The sequence below is a fragment of the Lepisosteus oculatus genome, chromosome 3 (assembly GCF_040954835.1).
Source record: "Lepisosteus oculatus isolate fLepOcu1 chromosome 3, fLepOcu1.hap2, whole genome shotgun sequence".
NCBI classification, from domain to species: domain Eukaryota; kingdom Metazoa; phylum Chordata; class Actinopteri; order Semionotiformes; family Lepisosteidae; genus Lepisosteus; species Lepisosteus oculatus.
The window spans coordinates 52,382,603-52,405,154 of record NC_090698.1 but is presented as its reverse complement, the minus strand read 5'-3'; the positions used below and the strand labels follow the sequence as shown (position 1 = coordinate 52,405,154).

General features: G+C 35.3%; 3 protein-coding genes across 5 annotated transcripts in view; 2 read left to right on the top strand and 1 right to left on the bottom strand.

Moving 5' to 3' along the window:
- snx24 (sorting nexin 24) overlaps positions 1 to 11,092 on the top strand; it is a 46,396-nt gene extending 35,304 nt beyond the window's left edge. For both annotated transcript variants that reach the window (XM_006626938.3, XM_015368615.2), the window contains exons 4-7: positions 6,562 to 6,656; positions 6,750 to 6,782; positions 8,256 to 8,320; positions 9,898 to 11,092. In XM_006626938.3, the coding sequence (XP_006627001.1) occupies positions 6,562 to 6,656; positions 6,750 to 6,782; positions 8,256 to 8,320; positions 9,898 to 9,968 (264 nt within the window). In that variant the 3' untranslated portion in view covers positions 9,969 to 11,092. The remainder of the gene's footprint in view (positions 1 to 6,561; positions 6,657 to 6,749; positions 6,783 to 8,255; positions 8,321 to 9,897) is intronic.
- Positions 11,093 to 11,689: 597 nt separating this feature from the next.
- On the bottom strand, positions 11,690 to 19,734 carry ppic (peptidylprolyl isomerase C). Of its 2 annotated transcripts, XM_069187235.1 has the most exons (6): positions 19,519 to 19,734; positions 18,748 to 18,861; positions 15,340 to 15,433; positions 13,948 to 14,132; positions 12,587 to 12,714; positions 11,690 to 11,869 (listed from the first exon to the last, which is right to left on the bottom strand). In XM_069187235.1, coding segments are annotated over exons 1-6 (633 nt in total). In that variant the 5' UTR covers positions 19,630 to 19,734; the 3' UTR covers positions 11,690 to 11,868. The 2 variants fall into 2 exon arrangements, with proteins under 2 accessions (XP_069043336.1, XP_069043335.1); XM_069187234.1 differs by having other exon boundaries at positions 11,690 to 12,714; positions 19,519 to 19,725.
- A 1,210-nt stretch (positions 19,735 to 20,944) lies between these two features.
- The window catches only part of prdm6 (PR domain containing 6), a 65,360-nt gene continuing 63,752 nt past the window's right edge, over positions 20,945 to 22,552 (top strand). Inside the window, exon 1 of the mRNA XM_069187231.1 lies at positions 20,945 to 21,023. The gene's annotated coding sequence lies outside the window, so the exon portion shown is untranslated. The remainder of the gene's footprint in view (positions 21,024 to 22,552) is intronic.

Here is a 22,552-nt window from a genome sequence, read left to right as displayed (position 1 = left end):
GCAGCAAAAGGTTTAAATACTTATGCTATAATGACTGTTCTATTTTCCTTAAATATAATCTATTTACTTTATTTGCTTTGAATATGCGGAGAAGGTTTTATACTGTATATAACAACATTAATTGAAGTGTCATGACTGCAAGTGTGAAACAGTACAAGGTTCTGAATTGTGCAAGGCATTGTAATTATTTAATAATGCTGACATTTCTCATCTTTGAACATTAGAAATAGTATAGTCATACAATATGTTGATAAACCGTTGAAAGGTAGTGGAGATAGTCAAAAGTCATATCTTGCTGTGGGCTACGTTTTTGAACATATCAGATACATTGTTTAATATATAAAGTTTTGGAGAAGAGTAAAAAATTCAAACATTGTATGCAGCTGTATAGATATAGATAAGGAAACAATAAAGAGTAATACTGATGAAAAAGACCAGATGCAGATACATTTTTAAAATATTGTGTGTGTAAAACATCTACAGTATTATCCTTCAAATGTATTTGAATAGAATGTCTTACTACAATGAAATAACTGTCAATTTTACTCTGAACTCAAACATGGGGACTTTAGAGCTAGCCATAAAATACACACAGTAAGACACACTTGTAACACTCACTCCCATCACATAAAGGGAAATGACAAAATAGCTCATGTGTGACTAGTGCAGGGAAACTCTGATCTGCAAGCCAGGGTGACCTCTGTTTTTCATTGCATTTATTGCAATGGATCCAACTCCAAATCTGGGTTAAGGTCTTAATTTGCTTAGCTCATAGAATATAACCTGTATCCTCTGCAGGACATGAAATACTACTTTTACCCATCCTAACTCATCATTAAGACAACATCATGCCAAAAAAGTCATTTTTTTACATTTAACAGCAGCATATGCTGTTTTGTGGATACCCACAAAAAAAAAACATTGGGTATCCCCCCCCCCCCCAACAATTATCTTGTGGGTTATAGGTTAATAAGAATGTAAAGGGGTCAAAAGATGGCTTAATATAAACTCTATTACATTTTAAAGTGGCAAGGTTGGTTTTATTAGTACAAACTTGTAATTTTTCAGCAAAATGGGGAACTTAGTGCAGAATGGCATTGATGAATGCAGTCTTACAGAGTTGATACAATTCATTTGTCATCAGCATGAAAAAGGTTAATCAGTATTCGCTGGGCAGGTTGTGTTGCCTTTTTCAGTAATTGTACTATTCTGTGCCTTTATCAAACCATTCCTCGTTTTCCCGGTTGGGAAAGAAAAGTGTCACCGAAGAGAAGCCACAATGAATTACTTGTGATTGCAGAAAGATTACGTTTCTAACATCTCACTGAAAAAAAAATGTCAGGTTTCTGTCCAAATAAATACATGGAGTGCATCAAACATGCTATGGAATGACCCCAGGAAGAAAAATCAATTGCAATTCATATTTCATAAGACTATAATTGCTTGTGAAAGTGTGGCAGCAATTTGTTTTATGGGACTGTTCGGCAGTTGCCTCTGTCTGCTTAGCTGTTCTGAATGACAGTACCGCACATGAGAAGAAGGCCTTACTTCTCTTCAGCACCAGACCGATTTCCCTGGAATTGTTTGCTTCCTTAATGCTTTAGAGCAGTAACTTCTGGAAACAAGGGTTTTCTTTTGAAGGCACATGCATGTTTTTTTTTTTGACAAGGTTCTATCATCTGTGAAGTTATCGATTTGCCAGTGTTTTAACCATCAAACTGGATCCATTTGAGTGACTATGGTTTTTAGACAATTTCTTAGACAGGCAAGGCATCACGGCAATTGGCTGCTTTAAAGACAGTATTTCAATTTGTAGACAGTATTTCAAACACCATTCCCTTTTGAAGAAGCTTCAGACTTCATAGCCCCACTGTGGACTGAGATGTCATAGGGAGACAGAAAACGCAGCTCGCTTTATGGATTGCTGTTAGGTCAACAAAACTTTGGCAGCATTGATTAACTTGACAGTGAATACAGCAGTACATTTATCACTTATGGCTGTGCTGTAGAAAATCTAATAAGAGGCAAACAATTCCCTTTAGAGCTGTAACAGGTTCAGTGTGGTTAACAGTGCATGCACTGGAAATTTCTGCCTTTTCTATTATGCACTACTACAGGTTGGATAGTTTCACTCAGAGCTATGATGCCTCCAAACAGACACATGATATGGTGACACACATTCTTTACTTATGTAAAAGCTGATGTATTACTAATGGAAAAGTGCTTGGGGGGAAAAAATACAAATGCAGTATCTAGTAAAGTGACATTTCAAAATATTCCATCATGTTTACAATCCCCTATTTTTATAGTATTTCTAGAGAGCATTTCATTGACATATAACCATACCATAGGTATTAAGAATAATACTTTCTGATTCAGAAGAATGGGTTTCGAAACTGTACAGTGTATGACTAATAAGGTGCTAGTGCATTTGTTAATTTACACTTCACTTTATAAACTACTATCAAATTGACATCTTATGAGCTGATCTTGCTGTCTCTATACTGTCCGTCTGCCTGTATATATTAATTTATAAGCAACCAGTAAATGTTTTAAATTTTAGCATTGGAGCTTAAAATCATTTGCATTTCTCACTACGAAGCGTTCCCTACTTGGTGTCTGACTGAGTGGTGTGAATATCGATTAGCCATCACGCTGGCATCAGAACCACTCTTAGGATTCAATTTTTTGTTGTTTTGCATATTGTATTGATCTAATGTGGTAAATGAGCATCAAGCGTGCAGGAAGAGGATGAATTGTTTACTCGCATAAAAATAACCTTTCAATACGGGAAGATGCATGGCTCACACTTTTGGTGGTGTTCTGCTGCCCGAAGCAGATGGCATTCAGCTGCTATTGATTTGCTCCTGCAGTTGTGAGGCAGCAGAGCTGGGCATGCTTATTTAGCCCTATTCATTCTTCAGCTTTCCCTATTTTGCCACAGAGAATTAGATGAGAAGTGTTGATTAACTTGACTTGTTCCTTTGAAGTTTTAAATAAATTTGTGCAGTGCGTCCATTTTGAGCAGGCAGTGAAGAAGAAAGTCTCCACCTGTCCCTTTTTCCCCCTCTTCCGCACACATTTGGACAGCATGCGGTCTTCATTCTTAGCTGATCCTTCTCATCACAAATCTGTAGATGTTAGTTTCTTCAGACCTGGCATAGACATAATGTCATTTTTTAAGTTAATGACTGAAGGGCATTTTGGCAGTCTTGTGAGTAATAAATAAGTAAATGTTTGTTGACGTACAGATTGGTTTATAAATCTGAAAACAGCATGCATCTGGTATTTTTAACCATTTCTTTAATATATATGGTTGTGCTTTTGTGTTTTTTCTAAAAACAAAATCAATCAATTTACCCTCATGCTTCTTTGTGAATCGGATTATATATGCATTGTTTCAAGCCTGGCGAAGTTTCTAAGAAATGAGTGCATTAACCCTAAGTGCACTGAACTCCCAGGGCTCTCTGCAGTCTTGTGCTGTGACTTGATATGGACACCTGCTTTTTGTAGTAATTAGTTTCAATGGGAATGTCAGGCAGGCTCCAGGGAGTTTTCACTGACCCATCATATATGATAGGAAGAAAAACAGCAGTAAGACAAACTAGAAAACTTATGCTGTAAAATGGCACCTCACAGATGCATTTTGCTAGACCTCTTGTGTGGTTCTGGGTACAAGAGGGGTTAAAAAAGAAGCTGTACTCCTCTATTGTATTGAATTACTTGTCATTAGGTTTTACCATTTATTTCATCTAAAATTTAAATTGGACTTTTTGCTCATTACTAATACCATTTCAATAGAAATACTTCAATTTATTAAAGTTTTACTGTCACGGAAGTTTTTCTATATATATATCTTATTGTACAGAACATCATTGTTTCTAGAAGAATCCCATTTCCCTTCTTTGCATTAACAGTAATTTTTTCTAGTTAGTAGACTTTTTATATCAATTGCAAAGTAAACACAAGTAGTCACACAAGTAGAGAGATTACTCTTAAGTTATTACAAATACAGTAATAAGGCAATATACAGTTTAATTTACATTATGAATATTAAGAGTACAAAGTGTTGACATCCTTTTTATGAATGTTATATTTAAAGTGTTGTTTAAATTAAATCAGTTACAGTTTGTTTTAATTTGACAGTTTTTGTCCAACATTGATCTTAGTAAGTAGAATATATTGAAGTATAAAATAATGGATGATTTTATCGTGACTTTGAAAAAGAGAAGGTTTGTTTCAACAGAGGAGAAATGGAATGATACTCCACTTTTTAGTTTTCTAGTCTTTGTCAATCATTATCACTTACATGGATAACATACAACAAACCCAATCCTAATAGACAGTTAGGTATAAATTTTAGTGAAACCAATGAAGCTGTTACACTATTTTGTGTATTAAGGAGTCAGATTAGGGAATGGGTTAACATGATAGGCTTTTTCATAATCCTTACTGTGCTGATGTTTATGGTGAGCCAGTGGAGACAAGAGAGGTTGTGCAATAAGAATTGTTGATAAGGTTCATGTTTATAGGAAAATGCATTTCTTACCCTAAATACCCATACACCACAGCCACTAATAGTACCATTTTATTAACACATTTTTCACATTGTGTGAACATGCTGGGTAGGAAATTGAGATCTTGCTTGATATATTTAAGCTTCATAATTAAACAAATACCATGCAAGTAAAATGGTTCAGTTGTTGTTAAGAAAACTCATTTTTAATTTACTATATTAAGTAAATAGTTTTATGATGGTTTACCTACGTAAAATTCTGTAATACAATCTGTATCTTTTAGGAGACACATTTTTAAATTAGAAGCTGTAGAGTGCGATTGGTTAATATACCGTATTTATTTTAGTAAAGAATGCTGAAGACAATTGCATATTTGTCACTCAAACAATTGGAGTTATTGTTAGCAGCTGAGAAAATACTTAAAAGCCAGTTTGGCAGTCTGCGAGTCCTTCGGTCTTGTATGTGTAATTCATTTATTAGAATCTGCCGGGGGCTTCAGAGTTCTGAAGACTGTTGAAATTGTGTGGCAGTGTACACAATCATAATCTCAGAAGGTTAGCAAACTGTTCTCGTCTGGGTTTTCAGCAAACTCCTCAGTTACCACTATAATTGGCTGATGAGTAGGCTTGGACCTAAAAAGAATGCCAGTGTTCGATTTCCCAGTGTCCTTAGTGAAGATATGTCACCATTTATGCTGGGTTTAGTGACAATTCTCTTGAAGAGAAACTCGAGGGAAATCATTACGCTGTTTATACCTCTCCCTTGTCGGACAGCATTATCCTGTGATATTTTAGCACTGTTTTCCACTGCATGATGGCATCTAGCTGAGGTTAAGGCTGAACAAGTCCCTTTGTAATTTTGTGACTATGTTTTAACTACTGAAAGAGAAAGAGAAAAGATTCTGACAATTAGTTATATAGGATGCCACTGCACAAGCGCGTGTAGGCAATCAATAAAATCTACAGGGAGACATCTTTTTTAAACCTAAAAGGGGATGAAATCTTGTTTAAAGCATTGTTTAAGCAATAAATAGGGTTCCAACTAGTTGTTCAAAGACAGGTAGATATTTACCTTGTTAGACTGTCTGAATGTGAATGGTGCCACTCAGCTTCATTCACAGTACTCTGGAGACTTCATTGCAGCATTTGCAATGTTGAGCGGAAATAAAACTGTAAATTGCAAGATATGCCAGGTCCAAATCAACAAATCAGGCCCACATTTCATATTGCCACCTGACATCATTAAAAATGACCTCAAAACCTTGGAACCCACTGTTGCAATTCCAATACTGTGTGACTGATCTCCACAATGTGCAGGTCTGCATTCACTGGACCTTGTAGATGATACCGAAATTGCAAAAAAGAAGAAACAGAAAAGATGTAGCTTATTTTTATTTACCCCTCATCAAGAGACTGGAATTCAAATACAAAATATGTATTGATACAATTCAAATGGGTTATTTCTGATTGGAACATCTGAGCTTGATTTGATACCAATGTGTTAGTTTAGAACCTTGTTAAGCATATGCTGGCTAATGTATTTGTTGATTTGTGGATTTTGTAACTGATCCAATGCATCTGATTAATTTCACTTTAATGAAAACCTTAATAGATTCATTTCACTTGAATAGAATATGATACAGCATATTATACCTTTCCTTTCACCATTTATAGCTATGGGTGTTTTCAAATCACAGAATATCTTGTTTGTATTGTTAATCTGTTATTATGAACTGGTAGACTTGAATGTTGGAATCCATACCTTTGTCCAAATTAATGTACATTAGTGGTCAGGGATTTACTGTATAGAGGGGAAAAAGGAATTAAAATTATCTTCGAAGGTGAAAACATCTAAGGCTAATTGTTTTCCAAGAGTAATCAAGCAACCTCAGGATGTTGAATGGTGCTGACAATAATACATTTTTCTCTCATAAAGTCATCATACACATTATTATAATATACATTATTAGTATCAAGGCACGAGTCTTGTAGCCTATGGTCATATTTTAATGATATTGTTTTTTATTCTGATTATTGTTTTACAGACTATAATCACAGAGAATGAAGTTCTTCCAAAGATATTTCTCGATTTCCTTAACATTCGCCACTTTCCTTCTTTGCCAAAAACAGAGAGTTGTGGGTAAGGTTTTAGGATTTTATATAGTTTTAAAAGTTGCCTTTTCATAAGCCAAATTAAATTGATTATGATTTGTTTGAATTCTTACTGTTCCAGATCCTTTGATGAAACTGAAACAGAAGAATCAAGGTATGTATACTGAATGTGTTTCAGGCAGTTAGCCAATCTGGAAAAAGCATTCAAGTTATGGTCCATGTTATATTTAATATATTTAATATATTTAATACCTTGGGGATTAATCAAGAAAAGGTTTATTTAATAATTTGTTTACATTAAAAATCATTCAGTTTGTCCTTTACAATATGCTGCAGCTTAAAATGTGTATAACCTCCTGTTTTGCCTACTTATTCACCAGTTATTTTTCTTTCATCTTATTCCCTTAAACCTAATTTTTCTGGCCTTTTCTACAAAGGCCAGAAGAACTTTCTGAAAAACTTTGTTCCTTCAGCAAATAAAATGTCTTGTAATAATTTAAATATGTGAGACTTAGTCACATCCTTTGGGTCTTCTGATGTAACCAGTGATTATCTCCAGATGACATGTAGTGTAGCAGCAGGATTTGTGCTAAATAATGTGAGAGATGATCTAATATCACTTTCTAATTGATTTTGAAATCTCAAAACTTAAATTAAGATTGAAATAAAATAATAATATGCTAACATTTTGGAAGCTGATTACTTTCCTGTGTAGATGTTCTGCCAGGAGACAATGTGAACAGGATTCAGTAGCTTTTCATCTGAAAACATTGGACAAGGAAAAATTGCAACAGAATAATTTAGACTGTTAGTTAACTGCACATAAACTGAAAATAACACAACTTGAACAATACAGAACACAACAATTCAACACTGTTTAGTAAATTGGGAAAATGTAGTAAATAGTCAACTCCATAAAATGAATTCATGTCAGAGTAATCTTCAATTTTATTGTAGATTAACGGTGGAATCATTTTTAATGCAATTTTGTTTTCCCATGTGTTTTTTTAAAAGTAAATTAATTGCATTTAGTAGCCTGGTCCAAATATCCACATTGCTATAGCATAAATAATGAAAAGGCCAAAGAACAACAAAGTATTCAGACATAATTTTAACAGTTTGTTAGGTTTGAACTTGCCATGTAATTGCATCAGACCACATGGATGAAGATAATTAACACTGAAGCCCTTAAAAGACCTCATACACCACTATGGGCTGCTAACAGGAGACTGTGCCTCTTGTATACTGTATGTGCTGTTTGAAAAGGAAAAAGTGCTGTAAGATATCCATTTCATCCAGGAAAATGTCATGTATAGTTACACAATAAGTAGAAGCATAAGGATGCTGTGGTATTAGTTTTTATACAAGGCTATATAATCACATACTTAATCAAAGAGTTGCCCCGTATGCCATTAGAGAGCATTGCAACTACGCATGTCAAAATTAAAATAAAATGGTTTTATGGTGTTTGAGCGAATTATGCTTGGCTTCGCAAATGTTCAAAACCACACAGCCTGCGTCACTTTCTTACCACGCAGATTGATTGCCTCACTTTATCACATGGAGTTTGAGGTATTTTCTGTTTAGCGTCCACTGGTGCTGACATTCCTGTTCTTGACCTTTCCAGTAAACTGTCCCACCAGCCGGTTCTGCTGTTCCTAAGGGATCCGTATGTCTTGCCTGCAGCTGATGGTAATGAAAGCTGTCATCCTTTAACAGCACTTTACTAGTTACACCCTTCATCACATAAACCAGCTAAAGAGAGGCCCTTGCCTTAGAGAGTGACGTGAATATGTGTCCTCTGCAACATGTCAGCAAAATTACAGCTTTATATTTCATTAACTTTTATGTGTTTCATAGTCCTTTTTTTATTCTGTTAAAAAATGACAAGAATATTCAGATTTGCTTTCTGATTGCAGAATGCCTTCTCTTGGTTATGTAAACTCCATCCATTGATCCGTTTTCTGAAGCTGCTTTATACTTAAGGCTGGTAGTGAGCCAGAGGGCAAAGGGCAAAAGGCAGCCCACACCCTGGGCAGGACACCAGTCCATCACTAGGTGTGCAATTAGAAAAAAGAATTTAGAGCACCAGTTGTTTTTACCAGCACCAGAGCACCAGTAGTACGTTTTCTGAAACTGGAATCAAAATGGAGGAACAATGCTTGAATATCAAAAGGGGATATTGCAAAGCTACACTGAAAGCAAATAATAACACTTGTGTTTGCACTAGTAGGAAGGTTTGGAACTGACCAAACAGATACAGAAGTAAAATTTGAACTCTACAAAGAGTTGAACCCAGGATCAAAGAGCTGTGAAACAGCAGCATTAACTCCAGTGCCACTGTACTGCCCATAGTAACTTGCCCATGTCCATTGATGCTTTCATTTGCCTCAAATCCTAATATGTGAATTTCTCAGAGCCACCAGGTATGTGCTAAGCAATCTAGATTTTTGCTAATCATCCTTTTGTAAGCATATATTGTATAAGAATTTTTAAAAAGTCTGTCGTACATTCAAAAATAAAAAAAAAACAGTGATAGAATGTACTGTATTCAGTCTAAACATTTGGTGGATGTTCCTGCTGATATTTCTCTTCTCAGACTGACCTTTTTGCCCAGTGTTGTTTACCCACTGCCATCAGGTTCATATCTGTACCATTTAAGGGGGAATTTTCAACACCGACTAATGAATTGTCCTGTATTTTATGATTTAATCTAATCATACACTTTACACTTCTGGAAGAGTCCAATTAAAGTTAACTGCCTGATTTTGCCATTTTATTTATTTTGTATCTAGAGACAGGACACATGCCGCTAACATTAAAGATTTCTTCAGTTGACTGGACATTTATTAACCCGAGAACAGATATAAATTGAAACACTTGACAGTAACACTGATGCACCCATGTGAAACGAACAGTAATTACGCTGATTACAAATACTTATAGATTTTACAAAGCTGGCTGTTTTACACAATTAGAACAAGAGCCCTGTTGATAGTTTTGTACTTTCAGGAGATTTTCATTTTTTAATTGCTCTTACATGTGTTCCATTTGCTTTCACTTCATGCAATGCACAAGAGCTTGTGGTTTCTTTGACCCGAGACCAATAATCATCATCTTACTCAGTCAGAACCACATGCTCAGCTGAAACTACAGATGCACACTAGCAACAGTCTTTGTTTTTTATTTTCTTCTCACAAAAGCAGCATATGTAGAAACTTATTTTCTGCTTCTTGTAATAGCTGTTTTTGTTCTTTTTTTCCTTTCAGATACGTTTCCAAATGTGGTTATTGAAGGAGTTATTCATGGTATATTCTATCCAGATCTTCAACCCAAATAGACAATGCAATGAATAAGGAAAACTGGACAAAAGGGATTTTAGAACACTAAATGTTTTTTTTTTATGATACCAGCAGACAATTTTGGCCTATATTATTGCACTATAAATAACAATGACAAGCAATGAGATTGGTGCTATTTAGAATTATAAAGTAGATTCAAATTGGATTTATAGTTGTATGTTTTCTGAAATAACGTGAGCCAAACTGGAATCAAAATGGAGGAATGCTGCGTGCTATTTAAAAGGGATATTGCAAAGCTACACTGAAAGCAAATAATAAAAACTTGTCTTTGCACTAGTAAGAAGGTTTTGAACTACAGCAGTTTGCAGTAGGAAAATCATGGTAACATGATCTTACATTAACACTACCTAGAATAACTGATTAAAACTGTGACAAACTCATGATAGTTTAATTTAAGCTGACATTTTATAATACAATTTCCGTTGTATTCTATATGTACTGTAGAATGTACATTTAAAACAAAAAAAATCTTTGACAGTGAATTAGCAACCTTTTGGAAAAAGAAAATGTAAAATATCAAGTCTTTGCTTTTATTCAGCTGCTTTGTTCATTTTTGCCGCTATATCAACGTTTGAGAATACAGAGCAAATAAAGCTTCAATGTTGTATTTGCTGATTTAATGCTTAAAGTAATACAAACAAAATAGTTCATACATATTTAAGTTCATTATGTACTACAGTATGTCTGTGAAAGAAAATACACTTTGTGTAAGCTGGCTCTTATCAATATGCCACTTATATCAATACTCTTGATGGTCCTAGGATCCCAAGACACATAAAAGATGATTGTGAAATTTGTCTTCCAGTTATTGAAGGAAAGCTCCTTCAGGAGTTTTCTTCCAAAATGAATCTTGGAAAATGCTTAGAACTCAAGCCAGCAGCTGGTCATATTTGGGTTGTGAATACTGAGCACCCTGTGGCGCAGAGTGCTCTTATTATTAAATTAAAGCTTACTCATGCTTGTAATTTTATAAAATGTTGGCCTAGGCACAGATTAGACATGTGAAAACTTGATGTTGAGATGCAACTGTGGTATTCTAGCACTTTGTGTGTACAGACTAAAACTGCAAACACATACAGAATAATAAAGCATAAGAAACGTTCTTGCTTTGTATCCTTTTTATTGAATGTGAAATTCTCTTGTCTGTAAAATAGTAAGATTTATTAACAGTTCAAGATGATGGTAGGTCTCACTTCTTAGCTACTGTTACAATTAAAAGTATTTTACATGCACAATTTGAAAGACTTTAGTAAATAAAAAGATTATCAAACCTGTTATTTATTGCCTGGACATTTATAGTCACCTTTTTGCCACACTGAAGTATATCACTTAGTGTTAATAAGACAGTATTTAAACATTAACACAGAATTAAGATGTCCGTACTACAAAGTACAATCATGTTTTTAATATTTGGCAATTATTTGGTAAATAATGCATGATTATCAACAATTAAAATGTTTGTCTTCAATTTGTTTAATGCACAAACTGACTATACTGTACAAATACACAAACTCACTATATTGTAGACCACAGCTATTCTAATGATGTTTAAATAAACTGCATTAGCTTATCACTTATCAGACTCAAAAGTACCAAAACATTCCCTGCATAGCCAAATACAGTACTCTGATTTGATGTAGAACATTGGGTGTCTGCAACTGTATAAATAGAATACAGATTTGAACAGTTTAGTAAGTAGTGCAGTTGCACAAATTACTTTATTACACAATACAAGAACTGAACAATGGCAATCTTTAAATGACTTTCAAAAGTATATTTTCTTCTACTGGTATTTAAGATGCATATATTTTTTCATTTTGTAAATTACATGCTTGAAGTGTGTCTTGACAAACCCGTGATGGCTCCCATACACATTAATCTGCAACAAAATCAGTGAAAACCGGTATTTAACAGCAGATAAAAACCCAGGAATAATCTCAGTCAGCTCTGATGTCTGAGAAACAAATTAAGGGGATATATTATGAGTATAACAGGACAGATGCCACAGCATGACCAACAACATCCCATTGAAAACCTAATGGTACTGTAACTATCGTCAAAGTATTGGAAAACATATGCCCTGAAGGACATTAGAAGAAATTCAAGCACACTGCAGAACAAATAAAATCTAGTTATAAAATCAAGAAAAACATCCTTAAATAAATGCCAGTGGTTTACATGCAAACTGTTATTTAACATCCAAAATTCATAGGGCGTTTCCAGTAGTTTTGGCAAGGGTTGTCTTGTACATGATCCAAAATGCATAAACCAGTTAATTTATACATTTCATTAACTAAATACATAGTAAATTGGGAAATACTGAAAAATGACTCATCTCATTAATGTCCCCTGTTAATACAGCTGGAAGAATCGGTGCAACATGTTGTTGATCTTATATATTTGTTGGTTATTGCAGAATAAGTTTAAGTAAAAGATCAGTTAAAAAAGCATTAACTACTTTTTGAAAAACAATCAGTTTGAGACTAATGCATAGCAGCCCTTAAGTTGTTGTTTTTTTTAAAAGTGAACTATAATGACATTTCTTCTCCTTAAACGTGATGGTTTGTGTCTTGTATTTCGTCCACTTATCACTTACTACCAGCCCTCCACTTCAACCACAAATGGCTCTTTCACATCAATCTTCCCGCTGTTTACTATCACACAGTCCTGGTAAGGCACATTCCTGTCATTTGTATCTTGAAGTTCTATGGTGTGAACAACAGACTGAAAAGAAAAATATAGACAAGTTACAGATTGGAATCTCTAAACCTGCTTTTCTCTACATACTACATGTTTAAATTGTGAATTAAGAACAGAAGAATCACCCCCTCCAGGTCTAAGCAACTGCTGTTACCTACAGTAAGGCTTTTCCCATTTCGAAGAGTAAATTGAACCAGTCTACAGCATATATTTTAGACCTCCTCTGAACTAAATGATATATTTGCATTTGGATCGAGTCCAATATGGGCAATAGTTCCACTGACCATTAGTTTCCTACCTAAAAAAATCCAATAGAAGAGAGCTACAGATATTAACTTGATGAGCACCCCAGCTACTCAATGGATACAGGTGTTCCAATCACACTATTAGCCAAAACCAAATATTTAGATAAGATCACTTTATTAGCCATATACAATTTCTTGCATTAGGAATTTGTCCTTTCGCATACCCCAGCTTGCTCTCCATGAGACACAGGAACACAGACGGGCAGAGAGTAGCTTGGGGTCAGAGCACAGGGTCAGCCATTTCTACAGTGCCCCTGGAGCAGCTGGAGTCAAGGGCCTTGCTCAGGGGCCCAATGGAGAAGGTTTCCTCTGCTTGCCGTGGGATTTGAACCGGCAACCTTCCAGCCACAGGCGCAGATCCTTAGCCACAGTGCCACCACTCCGTTACAGCATTAAACAAACATGGTCTTGTTTCCAAAATCTATCAAACCTACAGGACTTTTGCCCTTTAGGGCCAGGTTTATCCTCAGCTAATATAGTCACTCCATTCCATTTGGCAAAAAATAATTTCATATCTGACATGGATGTGCTAGTGACAAGGCATCTTTACTGATCTACATTTATGTGTAACAAACTATAGGAAGTACTTAGTGTTCCCTTCAAGAAACCTGGGTTGCGTTTTCTGGAACTTCTCTTAGATGTACAGTATATGTTTTTATACTTCTAGTGCTTTGCTTTCTGACAATTTATTTCCTAGCCATCCATGGCAGTCCCATCAATAATGATTCTATAATGTGTCAAAGTAAACCAAACTCTGCCACCCCAACACATAAGGAAGTATAAAGTATAAAGACTAATGCCACACTACATGGATTACTCGGACACTATGTGGATGTTAACACTGTTGGAGTTCCTTTTAATGGGTCTTTAATTCAAATTTATGAAAAAAACATTACTTCTTTCTTAAATTCAGAGTGTTTCCAGTCTATAAACACATGAAAATATCACATACCATTCCTTCAAGAACCTTTCCAAACACAACATGTTTTCCATCAAGCCAGGGAGCTTTCGTAGCTAAAATAAAGAACTGGGAACCATTGGTGTCAGGCCCTGCATTTGCCATGCTGACCCATCCAGTTCCCAGGTGCTTTAGTTTGAAGTTCTCATCTGGAAATGTTACCCCATAAATACTCTTGCCTGTTGTAAAATAAAAAAAGTTACAAGTTAATAGTTTTAATTTAATCCATGCATTAATCTATCATTAATTTAAACACCCAAATCGTCCCTATTTATAATTTTGCAAAGGCATTTGTTTCAAAGCATTGAAAGAACATTAAAAAGACATCACAACTCAATAGCCTATGATGTATAATATGTATATATTCTGAGAACAGGATTCATAACAAAGACGGAGAGCAAGAACATATTAATTTCATGCGGGACAGCAGAAAGTAAAAAAATGCAATGCATATCACAGTAGCAAGACATCTGTAGTGTCCTACATTTTCACTATACAGCCATACAACATGCATGTCTTGCACAGCATCACATTGGATCATATTCCATTAGTGCTACTAACAAAAAAATCTGAAATGGGGAAGAGAGTTTTGGGTTTATGAAGCATTCATCTCGTTCAATTTCTCAATCCAAACCAGAAGAGAGCTGATGCATTAGGTTGGCATGTGCATACAGCAAAAGATTGGTATTCAAAGCGGGTTAAAGAGAGTGAAAGCCAATTCCTGTAGCCCAAAGATAGTGGTACAGTATATTTAGTCACACTGCTGCTCTTGGTTTGGGTTTGTTCATATTCTTTGGGACTATGAATTGTTAAGGGAGTTTAAATAGCAGATACACTAGAAGAGGTTTGTTTTAGAATGTCAAATATTAGATTAAACATTCAAATAAAGATAATCTCAAGTAAAGCCATCTCAAGTAACAGCATATTTAGATACCTATTAAAAGAATTAAGTAGTGACTACTACTGTGGTCACTAGAGGTCTCATGCCACTATCTGAAGTGCTGTAATTCCAAGAAACTCCTCATTTTTACACCTTATCTGCTTTGTTGAGTGCTCCTGGGGCAAAATGACAGCCACGTGCCCCTCCAAAAACTGCTGCAGCTCAATGGTGGATAGACTTAGGCCCCTCCCACCTGTAATGCGCTTTGGTTTACTTTGGGAAGACAATGTTATATGAAAGTGTTAATATTATTTGTTTCACTGTATTAGGATAATACAGTCACCATTCCTTTCCTTGGAAAGGACAAGGTGTACAGTAGCACAAATGAGCAATATGCAAAATGAGCAACATGCAATATTGCTCAAAGGAGCAAAGTTTCTGATTTCAAATCACAGATTCCAATGCCGAAAGCTTAATGCCCTGAATCTAAAAAGAATTCATTATACCTCCAGTTCCATCTCCAGCAGTGAAATCTCCTCCTTGTATCATGAAATCCTTTATGACCCGATGAAATTTACTTCCTTTATACCCATAGCCTTTCTGAAAAATAAAGTGTAGATTTGTTTGCAGTATTTAGCTTAAAGTACAACTTTAAGTCTACAAGTTATACATCATCTAAATATTTGATTTGTAAGATGTTATTACATTATAACGTGGAAAATTGATGTGAATGTTCTGTTATTTATTATATTTTAGTTAATGTAAGCTTATTCATTAAATTTGGCTTTTTCAAACAAATTTAATTATAATTATAATTACACTCTTATAATTACTTTGCTCTACAAATACATTCTTGTAGAGTTTTTATTTTTATTTTTTCTAATAATACTGTATATTTTGAAATGATGAGAACTGTCATCTGTACATACAAATATGTACATATTTCATGGTGCCTTTTTGGTGATTGAAAGGCATTCCTGCTTACTTGACAGGATTATCAGATGTTTAGCCAAAGTATGACAAGATATGTCTTGTGAGTTTGAATTCTAGAAATGAAAGAAATTGAGGCAACCAGCTCATGGCTCATCAGAGCACTGTTACACTCATAGCTTGTGAGCAGCAGGTATACTCAAGTATTGATGCAGTACATATACCAATATACAATGCAAAAGCATAATCAAGTATTATTTAATTTAATTTTATGAAATAGATAACAGATTACATTCTCATTATTATCTATTGAGCTGTCTAAATTACCAGTCATTTAGTAACATGAAGACATTTATCAACCTTATAATTGTTTTGAACAACCATACAGTCAATATAATGTTTACTGTGACATCACAGAAAGTTATTTTTTATAATAACACTTCAACAGTCTCTTTCAAACATGCTAATCTCTGTTTACCTAGATTGCCAGGAAACAACTTCAAACAGTAAACATGTTTTCATTAATTATTCTCAAACTTTAACAAGATAAAACCCACCACACCAAACCAATTTGCTACCTCATGGTCCCCTAGGCCAGGATTAAATTTACTTTTCTTTTAAAAATATTATTTTTCTGAAAGTGACTTTACCAAATAAAATAAAGACCCCGTGACTTCTGAACAGACAGATCCTATTTCTTTCACAAAAGGGTTTATCAAGCATAAGCAGATTCCAGGACTTCAAAGCTGAGGATGTAATTGTTATTTACAAACACATGTCACTGAAGACTTACAGAAGAGTAAAAAATGAAACTGAAGGATCAACAAACACATTAAACTGACATATTCTGGCAAGAAAAAGATTAGAAAATTACTTTGTAATTAAGTACTTCTTTCTTATACCTTGAATCATATTTAAACTACTGGGTGGATGCTTCTAGTACTCTTTACAATAACAGTCTTTCAGAACAAATTAAGTAATGACTCATCAAAAGCTATGTGTTAAAAAAACATCCATTACCTTCCAAAACCAAAACACTCCAATTTGATTTTGTATTGTTGCTTTACAACTTGTTTTTAAGTGATAAAATTAAGGCTGTGTCACTTCATGCCAGGGGAATTCCAATGCTATTTTTACATTTTGGGGTTACAAAGAATCAGCATTGATGAGTGCATTTCAAACCATTTTACATCCAATTTACATCACAAAATACAGTAGATTAAATTTCCAGGTATGCGCAGCACCATATTGTGAGATTCAGAACAAGGCAACACAACTTCAGGTGATGTGAAGCGGCCTGTTACATTGTAAACAAGCAGGTTTGTGAATACTGTACATCACTTTTAATCCATTGGAAATATTACTTTCGACTTTGTCATAGTTTTGCCAACCAAATTACTTACTTGTTAGCTTGCATGCAGATCACGTTGGAACATTTCTGCAGAGAAATGTATGAGCGAATAAGTACAGGTTGTGCAGCAGACATTGCTTTACATTAGTCATTACAGTGACTAGTGAGCAGAAAGGGCCGCATCACATCACAATTCATGGAAACTTTCGCTCTCACCCATGGTGAGACCAGGGGTTTGTGACAACACGGCAACTTACATTACTTCCAGAAATGTCATGATTTTAATTTGAATTTTTTTGCATATGTTAATTAATTGATTTTGTTTCTGAGATTTAATGACCAATATGAGAAATAGGGACTTTAGTTCCCCTTTAAATGTTTTTGATATTATTTTGCTCATTCATGACTGATATCCATGATAAACTCAAGTGACATTTGCTGTTGCCTTAGCAGTAAATCACCTTACTAGTGACAGAGCTGATTCAACACAGGTGATAAGGTGATTTAGCATGGTCAATGTCATGGAAAGGTCCAAGTGTTGCAGTCTGGGAAGGAGTGTGTAGTCACTATCGGGTTTCACAGAAGTTCTTCACTTGAAGTGATTGAAGGCAACCTGACTGCACAGAGTTTCTTTGATGACGTCCTGGGTCCTCACTTGTTGCTCCTTCTGTGGGCTCTTCCTGATATGACAACATTCCAGCAGGACAGCGCATATCCTCATGCTGTTCATGTAACAAACATGACTTTTCTTGCAGACAGTGATCTCATAGATGCTGAACTTGCCACATTTGAGCCCCATTAAACATATGTGGAAAGACCTGGGATGATGTGTGACATTTCGGGCTCAGAGCCCAATGACCACGCACATCGCTGTTCGGGTTCTACAGTGGGAAAGTATTCTAAAAGGTTTCCTCTGCAACCTTGTCCAAGACTGTACTGTCTCCAGCTATGGCCACACACACACTATGTGCTTATGACATTCACTGTAGTGAAACAGTGTTTGAAACAACTGTTAATCAGAAAAATTGCGTCTCTGTCATTTCTGTTCAATAATGTGTCAATGTATATGCAACAAATAATATATTTTCTCGTTTGCAGAACCATTTTGGAATTTGTTGCAATTATATGATGACAAGTTTCTTTTGATGCTCAGTATATTATGAGACACTGTGCACCACTTTAATAATGTACTGTAAAGTTATCACTAAAAAAATCGATGGAACTCTGCTTTTGTTAATCTTGGCTACAGTAATTAAAGGCAGCATCTGAAGATGGCCTTGTATTACGTTAAATGATATAAACTGTATGACACATGTATTAGTTTCAGTATACTTATAAATTCTAGATAGTCAAGTCTTATATACAGTACAGCAAAGGACGCATACCGATACACTAACCTGAAGGAATATAAAGCAATACAACTGTCTGCAGATGTACATGTAACTACTGCATGAGTACTGTATATGCTGTGTAGATATTTCTTCAGTTTTACTTTATACACCATATGTTTTAAGATATCTTTGATTCTAGATTACAACATCTAATATCACAATGTAAAACAATTTAGTATATGACATTAAGTTATATGATATAAACCCTAAATACTACTATAATACAAATGCTATCCCAGTACCTCTCCAGTTGCAAGGGCAATGAAGTTATTAGCAGTTTTTGGCACGACGTCTCCAAACAGTCCAATCACAATTCTTCCCACCTCAAGTCCTCTTATTTGGATATCAAAAAACACCTGAAACAAGTAAGGAATTATCATTAAGACATATAGAAATGACTGAGGAAAACGCTCTGTAGGATGCGCACAGGCTTCACATTAAAGTAATCCCGAGAAAATTATCACCCTGACACAGGTCACAATTGTGTTTACTTCAAGGGAAATTCAAGGAAAACAATACTAACCTACATTAACGAATAGGTATGGATAATGATACTAACAATAGAAAGCAATGTAATTCATTCAACACAACAGAGTACAAATTAATGTTTTTGCAAGCCTTAGTATACCAGAAAATAAGTGTTTGCCCTGTTGAATTATTATTATTTAGATTATAACATGGAGTTGAAAGCACACGCTAACATTTTTTCCAGCGCTACAGTTTTTTATGGATATTAAGAATTAACAAGATCTTTCAACATTAGAGATGCAGTATATCTCAATGCACCACGGAACACAACAAGGTCAAAATAAAGAAGTCAAACCATTAAAATGGATTACGTATTAATTTGTTAATTTGGATATAAATAAGTACAATGAATTGTAAGATTTAAATAGTTTTGGCGTCTCGGTATTTTAGTTCGTGTTTGTGTGTGCTCATCTAATCTACTGTAGGTGGTTTAGCGGTTCCAAGATGTCATAATAAAATACAGTAAGCATTCAAGCAGAACCCACCTTTGCTGTTACTTTGGGTCCCCTCTTGACGTTCGAGCCCATAACATCTTCTGAAAACGTCCCTGTGAAGAAAAATAGAACGAAAACGCAGAACACCGTCCTCGGTTCCATTTTGCTTTTTTCCAGGAAAGACGTGGACAACTAAACCGCAGTCTCAAGAAATCTGGATTTCACTCAGAGAATACTTCCTGGGGAAGGCAGATCCCACCTCTTAAAGAGAGCAGACGAATTGCAAGAACGGTACTGGATTTTCACTTTCAAGTAACGACTATGGTTCATAATAGGTATAAAAATCAAATGCTATGCAGACATGCTGTTATTTTTCATGTAGCATGATGTGAAACATTAGGAGGTAAAATCTCCAACCAGAATGATGGCTATGATTTTCTATAGCTAAACAGTGCTGGATTGAATTCCTTTACACTGCATAAGGCTCGTGGGGGATGTTACAGTTGTAGTATCTATCCTTGCTGTAGTTATATTTGTTCAAACTTCCGCAATGAGTTTAATGCCTTCATTTCAAACACAGGGCTGTGATCAAATAGAACTGTTTAAACAACAGTCCTGATGTAACACGTCTCACTTGGTTCTTCCTTTTATTTCTTCATAACCTTTCATCTTTCTCTATAATGTAAAATGCACCGCTATTTTCATAAGACCTGTTCTTTGTGAATGCACTGTGCTGTTTTTTTTCCCTTTCTAGCAATATCGATTTACATGTACTGTAGCTTCTTAAAGGCTGAACATAAGAAAAAATTTACAGTACTGTATTTTAAACGATACTGTATGTTGACACACACTACCGAAGTGCTTGGATTTATGTAGATTGTATTAATAGTGTTTGAATGCTATTCTAAAGTTGTTGTCTTTTATCTTAAGTTAAAATTGCACTTTGTTACAGTCTCATTTTCATTGATGTAGAGAATGTATTTTCATTCTGATACAGCACAATGAGAATGAGGTAGTTTCGTCCTCTTCAAACACCAAGCTGACTGCTGGCACTTGTCAAATCCCAGATATTGATTCCAGCACCTTTTCCTTTTTCCCAGCTGGAGAGACTGCTGGACATAAAAATATATATTCTTAACAACTTTGATAAGCTATTTTGAACTGTTACTCCGTTGATTCAAGTCATCTGAGTAAAAATATACTGTATACAGTATTTTGGGCAACTTAGTTTGCAAAGTTATGAGCCATATTTTGACTAGAAACTAGTTAAGCATAGTCTTCTTCCAGTGTTCCCTGAAATTTCACTAAGAATATTGACAGATTATAGCCAAGTAACTGATGCTTTACCCAGCTAAACAAAAAAATCTGAATTGGGAATTTCAAGTGCACTAGTAACAATATATTAATGTGCAGGTTGAGTTAAGCAGAATGAAGACTTCACATTCCTTTTTTCTTAAAAAAACATTTACAGATGTTTGTGGAGGGAACTCCTGTAATACAGCAACAGTATGAAGAAATCTCAGGATGACAGGAGTGTTATATGAAAATGCCCACAGGTAAGGCAATATTTGTAGAACTCTAAAAGATTGTTGATCAGCATCATCCGATCAATAAACAGTAAGCAAATGCATGGGTCCCCCTGTTTAAAACCAGTGTCTCACACTATTCAAAACTGCCAGTGAGGCACTTGTTATTTATCTGTAAAACTAAAGCCACTCACTGCTTGTTTCAGACAAAATATACTGTATGGTGGAGGAGTACAAAGATCATCGTTCTTATTTTAAAATATTTCTTTAAGAATTTAAAATCCTAATTTATAACAGAATGATCAAAGCCCCCTTTCTTAAGTGACATATTTATGATATCCATTTGACAGCCTGATTTGAAGTTTTGGAGTTTTATGGAACCTCATGCTGTGACTTCCAAAATATTTAATTTCCAGACTGCAGGATTGGACAGGGTGTATATGGTGAAGAATTAAAGTCTTTTATGGGCAAACGTTTTTATTAATTTCTATAAACAGAGACCCAACTGCCATGTAATCCCTCTTTTCAATGTGAAAGAGTTCATATATTCAAGTACAGATCCAAGAGTTGAAGTGCTCAGAATCATATAAGTACAATTATAGAGCATTATTTTTTTAATTCACTCTTCACTGATATCATGTTTTATATGCAGGTTTTTGTGATATGTTTGTATTTGTCAGATCACACTCATTCACTTCCCGTCCCATTCACCATGATGTCCTGGGTTGAGGTATGACTTGGATTGTAAGTAATCATGTTCAAAGTTTAATTTTCAGCAAGGCCTGGACAATATTACTTTGAGGAGGCCCAATTGGTGTTAGTGGGGCCAGCAGGGGGCGCTCACCCTGCGGTCCATGTGGGTCCTAATGCCCCAGTATAGTGATGGGGACACTATACTGTAAACAGGCGCCGTCCTTCGGATGAGACGTAAAACCAAGGTCCTGACTCTCTGTGGTCATTAAAAAATCCCAGGGCGTTACTCGAAAAGAGTAGGGGTGTAACCCCGGCGTCCTGGCCAAATTTCCCATTGGCCCTTACCAATCATAGCCTCCTAATAATCCCCCTCTATGAATTGGCTACATTACTCTGCTCTCCTCCCCACTGAGAGCTGGTGTGTGGTGAACGTTCTGGCGCACTATGGCTGCCGTCGCATCATCCAGGTGGATGCTGCACATTGGTGGTGGAGGAGGGGAGTCCCCATTACCTGTAAAGCGCTTTGACTGGAGTGTCCAGAAAAGCGCTATATAAGTGTAAGCAATTATTATTATTATTATAATAAAAGCTGTACATTTCAGAACAGGGTCTTATAAAATAGCTACTACTTCTGTCTTTAGTGGCCCATCCAGTGTGTAGACAGAACTACTGTTTCAACCTTTATGTCAGTTATTGAAGTAAGCACCTGTAGATCTGGAATTTTCATGATATGCAATACACTCCAAAAGAATATGGAGTATGGAATTAAAGTGTAAATTGAACAAGCAAAATTAACTGAACTTTTTTTTTTCTTGTAAGTGACCTTCTGTATATAGGATAAAATTATTGGTGTACAAGAGCTACAG